This window comes from Pithys albifrons, chromosome 8 (assembly GCF_047495875.1).
Source record: "Pithys albifrons albifrons isolate INPA30051 chromosome 8, PitAlb_v1, whole genome shotgun sequence".
NCBI classification, from domain to species: Eukaryota; Metazoa; Chordata; class Aves; order Passeriformes; family Thamnophilidae; genus Pithys; species Pithys albifrons.
The window spans coordinates 38874773-38890466 of NC_092465.1; the positions used below are offsets into that span (position 1 = coordinate 38874773).

Sequence of the window (15694 nt, forward strand, 5' to 3'; positions counted from 1 at the left end):
ACAGGGATCCCAGACATGAAAGAGCTACTCCCAAATGTGGCACCCATCAACACCCCAGGACAGAAATGTGCTTATCTCTTCATACTTTTAGCATATAATAGTATATAATGAACACTACGAGTTGAATTTAAATTGCTCCTCTGCTAGCAGACAGCTTTTCACTCATGTCCACCATAACCTCGGGGATTGTTTGGAAAGGATACAACAATTTTATATGCAAATTAAAGAATTAAATTGGTATTTATATTTTAAACTAGGCTTAGGTCACGCACAGGTTCAGCCCCGGCTGTGTTCAGTAACAGCAGAATGTTGGTTGAATGGTGCAGGAGTTCTGGGGAAGGTTATGGATGAGGATAACATCTTTGACTCGTGTGTCATCCCACTGATCCTCACTAGGGAGAGCTGTGCTGCTTCTCTTTGCCCAGTTTATAGGAACAGAAGGAACTCTCGATGTTCCGTGATATGGGTGTTGTATTTGGGGCTCAATAGCCTGTTGTTTATTTTTGGTTTAAGAAACAAAATACTGTCGTAGCGTATCTGCCTGAGATGAACTTCATGTAAGTATCTCCACTTTAGATAATTTATGGTACTATTTGCCTAAAGGCAGTGGTGGAAGATGAACCACTTGGTTTTATTTTTCTGCCTCTATACAACCCACCTGGCCTTAGAAATTTTTAATAATTGCCAAAGTGCTGTTATCTGGGCATTATTTTTATACAAGTTTTTCTGTGTCTGGCCCTCAGATGAATCCAGCCAGGAACTAGCTCACCTCTGGCTGCTGTGCTTGTAGGTTCAGACATGGGCTCGATGCCCATAGATGGAGCTGGGAAATCTGCTCCCTGCAACGCTGCTCTGTGTGCTGGGACTGAGCACTGCAGAGGCAGAAGCAGCTTCTCCACCCTCCCACCCAAATTCCTCTGCTTTCATTGCTTTTTTCTCCCAGTTCAATGACTGCTGGCCTTTGTCTCGTGGTCTGGCAGAGCCTGGCGCCACACACACCAGAGAGACAAAGAAATAGGCTGGCTTGTCTCCCCGAGCCTGGTATGAGGAGCCCACATTGTGTTTTACTGCAGAGAGGGAGACAGGCAGAGGGCTGAAGTGTTTTGCTCAGCCTTGGGCACTCTAAAACCCCCTTGTTTCTTGAAACACATGAGCCCAAAGCTCTGGCAAGGAGGCATTGACAGTGAGGAAAGGAGCCCCAAGGTTACACTCTCCTGTTCAAAGATCAGGACATGAATTTTAAAATAACAGAAAAGCAACACTTTGGGCAGCACTGAAAGCACAGCCAGCTCACAGCCCCCCATCCACACCCAGACCTCCTGGACTGTCACAGGCTGGGTGAGGGACAACCCATGCCAGGAGACCACTGTTTGGTAGGAGCCTGAACAAGGATCAGGGAGAAGTCGCCTAGAGCTGCTCATGAGCAGAGGCAGGAAAGCAAGGCAGTCAGCAATAGGACAAGGGGGCACGGGCTCAAACTCTGCCAGGGGAAATTGAAGGTGGAGATCAAAAAAAACTTGTTTGCAGAGAGAGTGCTCAGGCATTGGAATGGGCTGCCCAGAGAGGGAGTGGATTCCCCATCCCTGGAGGTTTTTCAACTGAGCTTGGCCGTGGCACTGAGTGCCATGATCTGGTAAAGGGACTGGAGTTGGCCCAAGGGTTGGACTTGATGATCTCAGAGGTCTTTTCCAACCCAATCCATTCTATGATTCTATGAAAGGGTCAAAGTTTTTGGTGTTCACACCTGATCCTGCTGCTCCTTCCCACCCTATCAGCAGATTATTCCAGATCATCGCCTCCAAAATACAGAAGCCACAATGATTTGGGATGAAATGGACAGTAAGAATCACCAGGAAAAAGTATTTCAAGACTGTTCAAGTTTTGATCTGTCAAATGGTAATTTTTCTGCTCTATTTCAATAAAAGGTCACTTTACAGAATGACAACAGAAAATGGTTTAAGGAAGCTGAGCAACAGCTTATCTCTGACTAGAAATGATGTGCTTTAATGCATTTTTTGGCTGAGGACTGAGCTAAGATCAAATTGCCATCAGCAGAGTAAAATACTGTCTCCTGCTGACAAAGCCCCATTTATAGCCAGCTCTTACATGAGTGCAAATACCTATGGAAAAAATCAAATACTGCAAGATCATCAACAAACTATCTCTGCCCTAGAAACACCACTGCCTAAAAGCATCCCTGCTGTCCCTGCCAGCCCAACCAGCACAGAGTTAACTGGTGAAGTTTGCAATGCCACCAATGCAAGTTTCAGTGATCAGGTAAATATATTTGGAGTCAACATACTCAAACTTAATGCCAGGGAAATTATTTTTACCCAAACCAGTGTTTGAACCTGTTACAAAATCTTTCATGAGCTGATGTAAGGGAATGATCAATGCAGATGGGTTTCTTTCATGCCAGTATCTGAAACAGTTAAGTAACATGGTAGGTGTTGTCTCAGTAGATTTGGGGAGCACAATAACTGCCAGGAAATGTGTCTGTCTGGCAACCTGGCCTTGCCTCTTCAAAGGGACATTTTTGAAGAGGCCCATACCTGCCTTCCACCCCACAAATATATGTATAAGGCTCTTATGCTTCCCACATTTCCCCACAGGAACTCAGTGTGGCAATAAGATGGGCTTTTCTTCATGGGCACTGCTCACCTGTCTTCTTGGTTAGCAGGATTGCCCTGTTCTGGGTCCCACTGAGTCTGAAATCCAACAAAGGCCTCCAACATAAAGCAATTATTGATCCTGAGCTGCATTGAGGAAAGGTGTAAATGGCAGCACGTCCCATCAGTAACAGCAGACAGCTTCAACTTTGGCTCATACCATCTTATTCCCGGGAAACAGTGTGGCTTTGCACTGAAAGACAGTGGAACTTGCTTTCTTCAGCATGTTCTGTGTTTGTTAACCATTTGCTTGTCCTGTGCCACTGGGAGCAGTCTGGGTGAAAGATGCTCCTTGTGGCCCATGCTGTTTGTCACCCACTCCCCTCCACATCCCTCTTCCCTGTCGGGCTGCCTGCCAGCTCCCACAGAGTCACCTTCCGTTGGGTCTGTGCACAAGCCTGAAAGGGGATCTCTGGTGGAAAGGAAACTTCCAGCTCTTGGGTTTAGACAGAAGTGCATTTAATGCTGGTTATTGGTGGCTGCTGGGGCTGGCAGGGGACTTGAGAGCAATGCCACCCGCATGGCTGTGACACGGACAACAGGTACATGCAGGCTGGAAATTCCTGGTCCCCCCAGGTCAGAAGGGTTGTGTCACAGTCACTGACCGGGTGAGAACCCACAGCCTCTTCACGCAGCTTTTTGTCAGGGTCTGGCAGGCACAGCCCGGCCCCTGCACTGTTCCCTCAGGCATCAGGGAGGAGCTGCTGCTGCCGCCAGCCTCGTCCTTCAAGCACCCACAGCGCGATACAATCGTGATTACCCCGCAAAGGCACGGGGAGGGAGAAGACAAGAACAAGACGCAGCCAGGCCGGTCTCAGGGCAGCGCAGCGAAGGGACAAAGGGCCACAGCCGCGCGGGCAATTCCTCTGCCCAAGGATGCTGCAGCCCTGACCAGGGCACACAGGCACGCGCCTGATCCCGGCTGTGGGGCGCCTTAAGGCAGGTTTTGGAGCCGCCGGCCCAGCTCTGACTGTGGTTACCAATCGCCTTTCGTGGGGGACAAGCCGAACCGACTCTCCTGCGGAACCCAGGTAAGTGTTTTCCTCACAAGGACGCCTTTCGCAGCTGGTCCCCCGTGCATGGCCGCGCGTCAGCTCCACTGCGGGCAGCGCTGCGGGCCAGGAGCCGGCTCGGACTCCCTCGGCTCGGACACCCCCGGCTCGCACATCTCCGGCTCGGACACTCCCGGCTCGGACACCCCTGGCTCGGACACCCCCGGCTAAGACAGACCCGGCTCGGCCACCTCTGGCTCAGACACTCCCGGCTCGGTCACCCCTCCCTCGGCCAGCCATTGGCTCCCGGGTCTCCCCCGCCTCCGGCATAAGAAGGCAGCGAGTCCCCGGGGCGCAGCGCTGAGCCACAGCCCCGCGGACAGAGGGAGGTGAGAGGGGCCGGGGTGCCGGGAGGGGACACTGTCGCCGCTCCGAGCGCTGCGGAGCCCGTGGGGAGATGAAACGCTCCCCAGCCTTGCGGGCGGGATGGATGCAGGCAGGGCACGAGCGGGCTCTTAGGATGTACGCACCAAGTGCTTCGGGAATATTGTCTGCCTGATTGGAAACGGTCTTTGTTTGGACACTGATTGCTGCACGGGGAGGATGGCAACTGGAGAATAAGGCTGCGTTATTTTCCACCGCCTTGTGGTGGAGAAACAGTAGCCAGGTCACCCGACAGAAAACATTTTACCTGTGGGGAATTTTTTTTCTCCAGCTTTGGAAAGGTGGTTTTGCATCTTCCGTATTTGATTGGAGTCTCTTTGGTTTGTCTGTGGAATCCGCAGGAAACACTGCAGTGCCAACGATTATCATTCCCAAGAGGGTTTCTGGAACAAGTGAGGGAGAAGGGAGGTTAGAGAGGTGCTTATTTCATTCTGCTGGCACTCATCAAAGCTGGTTCCTGCCTGGTTGCCCTGACTGCTCGGCAGGAGACAAGCCTGCAGACAAAGGCATAGGCAAGGGTGTGTGTGACAGAGGGGACAGCAAAACCTTTCTGAAGCTCCGTGAGCTGAAATGAACCCCTGCTTGTCCCTCTCCACACGTTGTGGCTCTGCTCTCCTCAAGAGCCCCAAGCAGAGCCACAGTCTCTTGAGTCGTTTACCCCTGAAGCCAGAGCTGCTGTCAGTCCTTCCCAAGAGAATGCTTTGAGCACCGACTCCTGTTTTGCTGATCCAGGGGGGAAACCCCAGGGTGACTGTGCTTCCAAAGGGAAAGGAACTGCTGGAGCTTGCCCAGGCTAATGTCCTCATCATCCCCTCTGACTTCAGGGACACGCCGTGAGCATGTCTGACCTGGAGAAGGGCATGATTGCCATCATCGATGCCTTCCACCAGTACTCCGGGAAGGAGGGAGACAAGCACAAGCTGAAGAAATCAGAACTGAAGGAGCTCATTAACAATGAGCTGACCCATTTCCTCAGTGTAAGTATTGCCTTCCTCACAGCACATCTGGCTGGGCTCAGGTGGCAGTGAGAAGCCACTGCATTCCACTAACTCTGTCTCCCATGGGAAGCGAGTGAAGTGGAAGGGATTTATTCACCCAGCAGGGTATTAAATCCTTTGCTCCTGCTCTGCAGTTCAGCAGGCAGCAGGACAAGGGCAACTGCCTGCATAGCAGGCTGTGGTGTGGGTAGGATACCAAGGACATTTCCTTTCTTGGGATAGGGGAACCACGTCACCCCAAGGGGCTCAAGATGTCCCTTCCCAGCAGCACAGCTGTGGCTGCACTTCCCAGAGGCACAGGATAGTGCTCCAACACAGACTGGAAATAGCCACAAGCTATTTGGGATGAGTCTGAACAGAGATTCAGCCATGAGAGCTCCCAAGAAGTGTGGACATATTACTGACTGGGGATGTGTTACTGTCTGGGCCTCCTTCTGGTCCTCCCCAGCTTTGTCTCTATCCCTTCAGGAGATCAAGGACCAGGAGACTGTGGACAAAGTCATGGAGGCCCTGGACAGTGATGGGGATGCAGAGTGTGACTTCCAGGAGTTCGTAGCGTTCATCGCCATGGTCACTGCCGCTTGCCATGAATTCTTTGAGCACGAGTGAGCTGGTGGGAAGCAGGCAAGGCCCTTCTGCTCATGCTGGAGAGATGCAAGGCAGCAACGCTCCTCCAGGAAAAGGACTGGGTGTGATTAGAGGCTCCTTAGAGTTCAGCTTGTGCTAGACTTCTGCAGCTTATTAAATTCTGCGGCTTTGTGAAACAAAGAAACACCTGCACGGCTCAGGAAAGTCTATCAGCCAGTGCCCACGGGGCTGGATGCAGTGTGTGAGTGCCTTGTCTCAAGCTCCTTCCCTGCTGTTGTAAGCCAGGAGTGTGCACAGGGCTGGGAGCAGGCAGACACTGTGATCCAAGCTTGGTTGCAAAGGAAGTTGTGAGATATAAGGGCTGAAGGAGGAGGTGATGCAGAGGGGCTGGTTATGGAAGTCTGGTTCTGAGCCCACTGGCCTGAATGGCAAGGCTCCCAGTGATTCCTGTGGGCTCTGTGTTTGGCAATAACCCAGGAAGTCCAGCTCCTGTCCCCTCACAGGGGCTCAGTAGAGCCCACCCATTTCTTGGCAAATTGAGACACCCTTAACTTGCAAGGTAAAGCATAACCATCTAAAACATAACCATCTAACAGCCCAGGCTTTTCTCTTGTTGATCAATCCTCCTGCTTTTAGCAGCCTGCAGAACTGGAAGCAAGAGCGTATGAGGATGCTGGGCTGGGGTCAGCTCCTGAGCTTGGGATGTGCCTTGGTAAGTTGTCCAGGCGCAGTCAGAAGGGACAGAGGGATAGGCCCAGTGTAACCACAGCCTTCTGAGCATGAGGAAATGGCAAGAATAAAATATTGTTTTGGTTTCTGGTGAAAAATGTGTCCTTTTGTGCCCTGCGCTATCAAGAGGGGAGGCTGGAGGATGCAGCCTGAAGCACTTCTATGGCTCATGCCCCTGGGTTTCTTGTTGGGCATTGACCATTCATCTCCTCCCTGGTGTCACCGTGGCTGGCCAAACAGCTCAAGGTTGTCACCACCACTGTGCTCTACCTGGCTGTCCACACTGCAGGTGCACCTGGTGAGGACAAAGGAGAACAAGACACCTCCACAGGAGTCCTCCAGGGGCTTGCAGTGGTGAACCCTTGCAAAACCTAAACAAAAGGTAGTAAAATCTCACCAAAGTCTATGCTCTTGACTTTTTCAGTCTGTTGTCCAGCTCAGCAACACCTGTGAGTTGGGCTGGCCAGTAACATCAATACTGGCAGATTAATGACAAAGGTGCTCACAGATGTCATTGTTTTTACCTCATTCCCCATTTTATAATTTCATGCACAAAATGACATGTCTTTGGACAGGGACCATCTTGCTATTCTCACCTGTCTCCCCCAGCCTGTGCAAGAGGACACTGAGGCAGAGCCAGGCACACAGGAGAAAGCATCTTATACTTCACCTAGCACAACAAGCCATTTTGCCATCCCAGGGTAGTACTCATTGGTTGAGAATAGTTCAGCTGTTTTCAGCACTGATACAGACTTGAGGCAATGTGAGGGTAAAGAATGGGGACACTGACTGTCCCCATGTTCCCAAGATTAGGCAGGGTAGACAGGGCTCTCATGACCCTCTTTCAAGACTGAACCCCAGGGTGTGATGCTTCTGTACAAGGCTCTCCAAATCTCACCTGCCCTCTGCCCCACTGCACCAGCATTGCTCACACAACGAGGAATCCTTCCCCAAGACCAGGCCTGCTCAGCAGCTCTGCACAGCATTGCAGCATTGCAGCAAGCTCTAACATGCAGCTTGAGTGCTGGCAGAGCTGGTGAGACATGGAGTAGGCTGGCCTTTCCCTGGGCATGGCACAAGAGCAGGAGCAGGAGTGATATAGCAGGACTGCACCCATGTTTCCAGCAGTAAGGCTGATCCTGACTCAGCAACACCCGTGCTTGGAATTCATAGAGGCTTCAGCAGGCACAGAAGGCAGAGCTGGTGCATCTTGTCAGAGAGGAAGAGAGAATTTTAAAATAAATTTATTTATTTATTTATTTATTTATTTATTTATTTATTTATTTATTTTTTTAGCCAATTGGGTTGGAAAAGACCTCCAAGATCATCAAGTCCAACCCTTGGGCCATCTCCAGCCTATTTACCAGATCATGGCACTCAGTGCCACGGCCAATCTGCATTTAAAAATCTCTAGAGATGGTGAATCCACTCCCTGTCTGGGCAGCCCATTTCAATGCCTGAGCACTCTCTCTGCAAACAAGTTTTTTCTCATCTCCAACTTCAATTTCCCCTGGCAGAGCTTGAGCCCATCGTGCCCCCTTGTCCTATTGCTGAGTGCCTGGGAGAAGAGACCAGCCCCCACCTGGCCAGAACTTCCCTTCACGCACTTCCAGACAGTGCTGAGGTCACCTCTGAGCCTCCTCTTCTCCAGGCTAAACACCCCCAGCTCCCTCAGCCTCTCCCCACAGCACTTGTGCTCCAGTCCCTTCACCAGCCTCGTTGCTCTTCTCTGGACCTGCTCCAGCCCCTCATCTTGCTGTGAGGTGAGCACCCTGACTGCCAGCACTGCAATACTCACACCCCTCATTCAGCAGAACTGAAATTCTTGGAACAGACTGCACGGTCACAGCCTCACCATCAACTGGTGTTCCTTGTCCCTCTGGCACAGGGGGTCCCTCAGCTCAGCCCATGAACTGTGGGGACAGCTGGCACGGTGGCACATGCAGGAGGCCAGCAAAGCAGTTTGGGCAAGTTGGCTCTCTGCCAGGAACTCTGTGCTGCTGAGCCCTCAGGCCTGCTGTCCCCTCACACTCACAGGGACAGCCACAGCCAGCCCCCTGCAGCACCTCTGCCCACAGCCCAGCTCCCCATGGAGCACACCACCCCTGTGTCCAGCCTAAAAACCCACATGCCAACAAGGGGGCTGACTACAACACCTGAGGGGTGTGCAATACCTCACAGGCACTGATTGCATTGATCTGACATTGTCAGTCAGGGGAGATCAGAAAATCTGCGTTTCCATCACTAGTGGAAAACTGCAGAAGAGCAGGTTTGGTCCCAGCGAGCTCTGGGGTCTGTGCTGTGGGACCCTCAGGGCCCTGGAAGGTTCCTCAAGGATCAAACAGCAGCTTCACACCAGCAGAGCCTGCCTGATGTAGGACACATGTTAGTTATGCTTTTGACTCTCTATAAAAGAGGATGCAAATGAATTTCCCATCAGGAAGGACACCAAGAGATGGTTTCATATATTAAAGTCTCTTGTTCAAGACAAGACCTATCATCAACAGCACTAAAAGTGAAACAAAGAGAAGAAAGTACAGCAACAGGAAGGGCTTGGGCTCATCCCAAGCTCAGGAGCTGACCCCAGCCCAGGATCCTCGTACACTGTTGCTTCCAGTTCTGCAGGCTGCTAACAGCAGGAGGATTGATCAACAAGAGAACAGCCTGGGCTATTAGATGGTTATGCTTTTAGATGTTTGTGTTTAAAAGACTAAAATTCACTTCTGAAGCTAGAAAAGTGACAAAGGTACAGACTTGGTACATCCATGCTGTATTGTACATCTGCTGAATCACATTTTCAGAGCTTAAGATGCTGCCCCATTACTTTTTGCTCTGGGAGATTAGAATTTTATTCTCTCCCCAGATAACTTCCTGTGAAGTACATCTGTGAGAGGGATCCCTGGATCAGAGACAAAATAGATTTAAGATTGAACGGAGGCAGCGCTGATGGAAGCGTTCCAGGAGTCTCAGGTGGTCGTGGTAGTTGACACATGATTCAGACCCATATAAAAGAGTAGACAGTACAATGGCTCTGTAGACACTGATCTTTGTACTTTTATTCAGGTGTTTATTGGACCAGACTCTTTTATGGAGTTTCCCAAAGGCTCTGTATGCCTTTGCCAGCCTGCTGTCTATCTCTTTGTCGATCTTACCGTCCAAGGAAATGATACTACCCAGATAGGTGAACTGCTGGACTGACTTAAGCTCTGATTCACCTATGGTGATTTGGGGATAATGGAAGACTTCCTGAGGTGCAGGTTGATAGAGAATTTCTGTCTTCTTCAAGCTGACTTCCAGCCCTAAAATTCAGCAGCCTCTGCAAAGCAGGATATTAACCACTGCAGAACTGCTTCTGTGTGAGCAACAAGGGCAGCATTGTCATCAAAAAGCAGCTCACAGACATCATCACACCTACATGGCCACGTGTATGTGCTCATTCCTGACATTCTAAAATGTTCCCAGTGCTTCCTAGGGAAAAGAGTCCATAACACACATCAAGCATTTGGAGAGAATGAAGAGCTCATGTAGCCCTTCTGCCTGTTGACTCCAAGCAACTGAAAACAGACTGAAAAGAATTTCTGGGTCATCCAGTTCTGTCCCTTCTCTCACATAATGTAATCTCAGTTCATAAACCCAAGCAAAATCCGCTATATTAAAGCATCTTCTTGTCCCACTATTCTTACCAGAGAACTTTTCTACTCTGATTGACAGGAACACTTTTTGAATTCCCAAATTTAACTTTTTTTTTTAACACCAGTCTATACCCACTTGTCCTCATGGCAGCAAAATTCTACTCAGCTTCTCAAGTTCCCACAGTTTATAGGCAGTGAGAACAACTCTGTCCTCTCCCCAGGCTCAGCTTAGTCAGGTTAAATAAGCAAAGCTCTCCTAGACCCGTTTTGAAGGACACACTCTCCTGTTCACCCCGTAACTCTCTTTAGTTCAACTTTGGGTTTTAGTTTGCTAACTCTTTTATAATTCTGCTCAATCTTGTCACTGGCCATCAAAGCCTGCTGGGAAGGTGTATGTCATGCATATTGCTACATTAATTCACTGTATATATCCTCCAAATGCTGACAGACTAAAGGACGACTGACATTGTTCCACAGAGATAAAAATCTCTATGATATGTAATTTTCCAGAAAGTTACAAGTTACAAAATCTTGCTGTCATTATCCAGTGGCAGCAGTTGGGACACTGACACTACCCATGTAGGCACCATCATTCATTTAAGTCAAATCACAAAATACTGGCAATATACATTTGTTAATAAGTTAGAAGCATTCAAACTATCTTCCTTAGAATGTTCAGAGATTTTTTTGCATAATTATAACCAAGAGTTATACCTACTTTGTATTCTGTCTCAGCAGAAAATGTAAGCAGATGGAAGACAAACTGTGCCATTTCCCAAACTGAAACATCTTGGCTTGGACTGAAAAAAACCCAGAGAGGTTCCAAGAGTCTGTCAAGAGTAGCGGAGACCAGGAGGTGGCACCAGCAGCCAGTGTAGGAGCTTGCCAATGGAACAGAACAGGGGGAAGGTTGACAGCATGACACACTGTTATCAGGATGGTCTTGGTGTCCATGGCCAGCCCATTCCAGGAGCACAGTGCTTGGGACACGATCTCCCCGAGGATGATGATGCCAACAGTGGGGGCAGCCACAGCACCAAAGCCAGAGTCAATGAGGTTGTGGAGGAGGATGGTGAGGGTGCTGTTGAGCAGCACATTCCCCAGTAGCTGTGAGCAGTCTGTAGCTGCCATTCCTGAGGATGGGGTCGATCACGGGGGCGAAGCGCTGCTCCCTATTGGGGCCACCGTTGGGGTGGAGCCCGTAAGTCCCAGGCTGAGCCCACTGAAGATGTGTGAGAGCAGGAGCCATGCAGCAATGAGGGCCACCTGCAGCCACAGTGGCAGCAGGTGCTTCTTCCTCTGAAGCAGCACGAGCCGCCCATCAGGGCTCTGATGTGGTAGGCAGGGCTGGCTGGGCCGGCGCTGTGAGCGCAGCACGTTCATCTTGCAATCCCTGCCAGCCTCCACCTCCACTCTGCCCTGCCAGGGGACACATTCCATAATCCACAAATCCACACTCTTGGGATCAGACCCGCCTCTGTGCAACGTTCCCGGGGTTCGCGGCCCCCAGGGCCCCCCAGACCTGCAGGATGAGGATGAAGTAAGTCAGCAGGCTTGTTCTTGCGGTACAGTAAGTGCTGAGGAAATTCCTAATCTTCCTTGTTTTAACTTCAGCTCCTGGATGACACTGGAGTATTGGAGCAGCCACAGCAGGATCTTCTCTGACATTAATGATGGGCTGAAAAGTGGCACCTCTAGGACAGAGAAAAGGGGTCACACAAGGTTCTTGTCCCTCCAGGGGAAGGTGACACCTCCCCACACCTACAGATAGTGCCTGCAACGGGCTGGGCTCCACCACCAGCTCCATGGGGGAGAGCCCATGGATCCAGCTCCAGGTCCCCAGCAAGGCCACTGCCTTGGGAACAGGATCATCCCAGAGGTCCCCCCACTGGGAACAGGATCACCCTGGAGGTTCCCAGCAGGGAACTGGCAGTGACATGGGGACACAATCGCACCCCATGTTGGGTTTCTCTGAGCCATGGGAAGCTCCCCCATCCCAAGCTCACTGATGGAGAGGAACCTGTGGAAGTTCAGGAGTTGCTGAGGGGACACCTTGAACTTCTGCTCGTTCACAGGGCCCTTGAAGGCCGAGAAGTGGTTCTTCTCATCTGTCATGCGCTTCCTGCTGTGGTGTTGACTGCAGGGCAGAGCTGGGCTGGGGGCTGCGGCACCCCCGGCATGGGGGGCAGGACCAGGAGGTGACAGAATTGGCATGAAGGGGATCCCATGACATCCCACACCCGGTCTAGCACGTCCCACAGGAAGGAGGCAGAACCAGACACCACCCTCGCTTAACAGTGAATTTTGGGTGTGTTTGAAAGCAAAGGAAGAGGCAGCACACTGTCTGACACACAGACACGTGCCCATCCCAGGGCAGGGAGCACTGTCAGGCAGTGCCTGGGTACTGTGTCCAGTTCTGGTCCCCACGGGTCAGGAATTGCAGCCCTTGTGTCAGACACAGAAATCAAACCAAATGATCCCAGAGGGAGGGGACTGTTCCAGTCTGCCTTGGACGTTGCTGTAGAACAGCCACTGCTGCTTCCTCTGCCTGTGTTTGGGGTTTGCTGACACCAGAGCCAGCCAGGTTATGCCCTACTGTCCAAAGACTGTTCAGAGAGGGCATGAAAAAACCATATCCTGTAAACACAAAAGATCATGTAAGTCCTTACCAGTTTATCAAATATTAATGCTATTAACAAACATAAAAATTGCATACAAAATTTCTTAGGACTCAAAACCAATTTCCCTGATTGATATAATAACCGCATCGATCTGTGTGTTCAGTGGTAGGATCTGAGGGAGCAGCTGGAGCTGAATCAGGGGATGTTTAAAGTGGGCAGTAGGAAAAGGCTCTTCCACCAGAGGGCGGTCAGGCACTGGAACCGGTTCCCCAGGGAAGTGGTCCCATCCCCAAGCCTGCCAGAGCTCAAGAATCATTTAGACAATGCTCTCAGGGACATGATGGGATTGTTGGAGTGTCCTGCGCGGGCCCAGGAGCTGGACTTGATGATCACCGTGTGTCTCTTCCATCTCAGACTATCCTATGATTCTATGAAGAAATGGAGGTTTGATAAATGAACACACAGAGAATCCAGGTGAAGAACATGGCTGAAGCCATCCTCAAAACAATGCATCCTCAGTGTTCAGGTTCTTCTGGGTGAACATGATCTCTCCATCAACAGGCACATGTTCAAGGCCACCGTCTCTCCAGGAATAGACCTCAGCTTTTTTGTCTTACTGAAATTCTCAGAAAGCTTTGCTATGAATATAATTTTTGTTTTCCTCCTCCTTTTAAACTACGAGTGAGCACTTCTTGGTTTGCCTCAGTGCTGGCCCCAGGTGAGCACCGACGACACTGCAGGTGCAGCCTGTTCTCAGTGCACGGGCAGCACGCTGTTAATCTCACCTTGTATTATGCTGGGGAAAACACCTATTTTACAGCCTGGGTTGGCTTTCAAACAAGCGGGCCATCCTCCATATCCAGGACTGACTCCAGTCTGTGCAAATGGGATTGCCTGATCCCTGAGAAACGTGACCTTGGAGACAGCCACCCTCTCCCAGCCAGAACTGCCGTCTGTGTCCTGCTCATGCGTTGGAAGATCAGCAGAGGGCAGGGCAATCCTACCAAAGGATGACTGAAGACAATTCCCAGGAGCTGAGTATCCATCACAATGCCATAGGTGGCAGATGATGAAGAGGAGGCCAGGGTGCCCAGCAGACCTCCTCCCAGGGAGGGTGCAGCCAGCCAGGCAGGGGCTCTGCCAGAAATAGCCAGGGTGCCAGCGAAATTCCTCTTGGTGATGCCAGAGTTCCTACTCTTGTCATTCTTTGGGAGACAGGGAGCAAGCTCTCTACCAGATCAATATGAGGTCCATACAGGAAGCAGCTCCTGAGATAAGCTACCTCCTACAGAGGTGCAAGGTCCACCTGAAGACAGAGGCGTCAATAAACACACCCTCTCAGAGCCCAGTCCAAGTGCTCAGGCTCGAGCTGGAGGGAGCACAGGGCCCGGACTGAAGGATGGCTGGGTGGGGGTCTGAGGTGAGGCCAGCAAGACCTGTGAGTGCTCTCAGGGCCCTGACACTTGGGACAACCTCAGATTTGACACTTGGGACAACCCAAGGTTTGAGCACAAGTGGAGCAACCAGGGCCTCAAGGCTGCAGCTCTTCGTGGGGCTGCTCCTCTGAATGGGCTGAGAGAACTGCATAGTGGTGGTGCCCATCCCCATATGTGGTTGTGGCCAACTCCCTGTAACCTGTTTCTATGCAGAGAGGAGTTTGTGGATGCTTTTGGGGATGATCTGCTGGTTCAGGGAAGGAGGATGAGCCAAGTACCATGTTTGTAGAGAGGTTCCATCAGAGCCCAGAGTAGTTCCAGCACTTGGTGAAATCCAAGGGGCACCTGGGTCACTGAGCTTTGGAAAGGGTCACTGGATGACCAAGGCTGACTTGCTCATTAGCTCTCCTGGGTGTTTGGCTTTCAGGGGTCCATGGTACTTGGAATGTGATTGAGCAGAGGGATCTCATCCCCTGGAGATGCTCTTTCCCCTTCCCAGCAGATGGGGAAGGAGAAGAAAGCTGCCAACTTTCTGACCCACAAACTGTAGCCAGAGAAATTAAGCAGATGAGTGCCCAGCTGTGCCAGGGGCGATGTGCCAAAAAGCCAATTTCAGAGTCTGGGGGCCAGGCAGGGATGGGGAACTGCACCTTCTCCAGGGGCCCCAAGGAGGTTGGGGATGAGGGGGTGGAAGGCAGAGAAGTTGTGAACCCACAGCACAACCCAGAACTGCAGCCTTCTTTCTGCAGCCAGCAGCCACGCTCACAAATAGCAGGAAGTTTGGAGAAGCAATTTGAGATTAAAAAATTAATAAATCACAGGAGGCAGTGATCCCAACGAGTGCCCAGGAATCCTGCAGCCCCATGGAGTCTCTGCACGTTGGGAGAGGAGAGGTGCCCACTACCCACCAGGTACCATGGGGGGAGCAGAGACAACTACAGACCCACACCTGTATCTTCTACCTGCTGCATCTGGGGAGAGCTCTGAAACCTAAAGTTCTCTCTGGGACCAAACTGGCCTTTTCCCTGGGGACAGGCAAGGGAGGGGAGCAGAGAGGGCCCCTTCTTCCCCACCTCCAGAAGACAACAGGGGCAGAAGTGGAAATGAACGGAAAGCATTCAGGAGCCAACTTTGCACCTTGTTTCACTGCTGGGGGCTGAGGGGGGGGGTGGGAATTTGGCAGTTCTAGGTCTTTGGAAAGGGTCCAGCTGCCTTAGGAGAAATTCCTCACATAGCTTTGCTGTGAAGAAAATGCTGACCTGTTCGGGGGTGTTTGCTGAGCAAGTGAAGACGAGCCAAAGGCAGCTTGTAAGTGCTGGGAGAAAATGGCCTGTTTGCTCATCACAAGGGTTAAGTAGAAGGTCAGGCTCTTTGGGTGAAGCAGTGCCTGGTGACAGTGACTTTGTGTGTGCCATAAACAAGTCCATGAAGATGCCCTGATGCTCACTGTCTCACACACCTCCAGAGAGATGACGCAGCTAAAGCAGAGAAGCTGATGGTGCCACACCATGTGGTAGGTGAGCATCACAGGGTGACCTGGCAGCTACATCCAGACTGCTTGGCCAGACACTGATGCCCAGGAAAA

At 51.1% G+C, this 15694-nt stretch overlaps 1 protein-coding gene across 1 annotated transcript; it reads left to right on the forward strand.

Annotated features, from left to right (window-relative positions):
• Positions 1–4004: 4004 nt before the first annotated feature.
• S100B (S100 calcium binding protein B) lies at positions 4005–6505 on the forward strand. The gene is made up of 3 exons (XM_071562292.1): positions 4005–4050; positions 4930–5082; positions 5572–6505. Exons 2-3 carry the CDS (start codon positions 4945–4947, stop codon positions 5710–5712), a joined length of 279 nt encoding a protein of 92 aa, XP_071418393.1. The 5' UTR covers positions 4005–4050; positions 4930–4944; the 3' UTR covers positions 5713–6505.
• Positions 6506–15694: the final 9189 nt, after the last annotated feature.

Excerpts from the sequence above, each read along its gene's own strand:
- S100B (XM_071562292.1), top strand. The coding sequence starts at position 4,945 with ATGTCTGACCTGGAGAAGGGCATGATTGCCATCATCGATGCCTTCCAC. Across the intron at positions 5,083-5,571 it reads AGCTGACCCATTTCCTCAGT|GAGATCAAGGACCAGGAGAC; the intron begins GTAAGTATTGCC and ends CTATCCCTTCAG.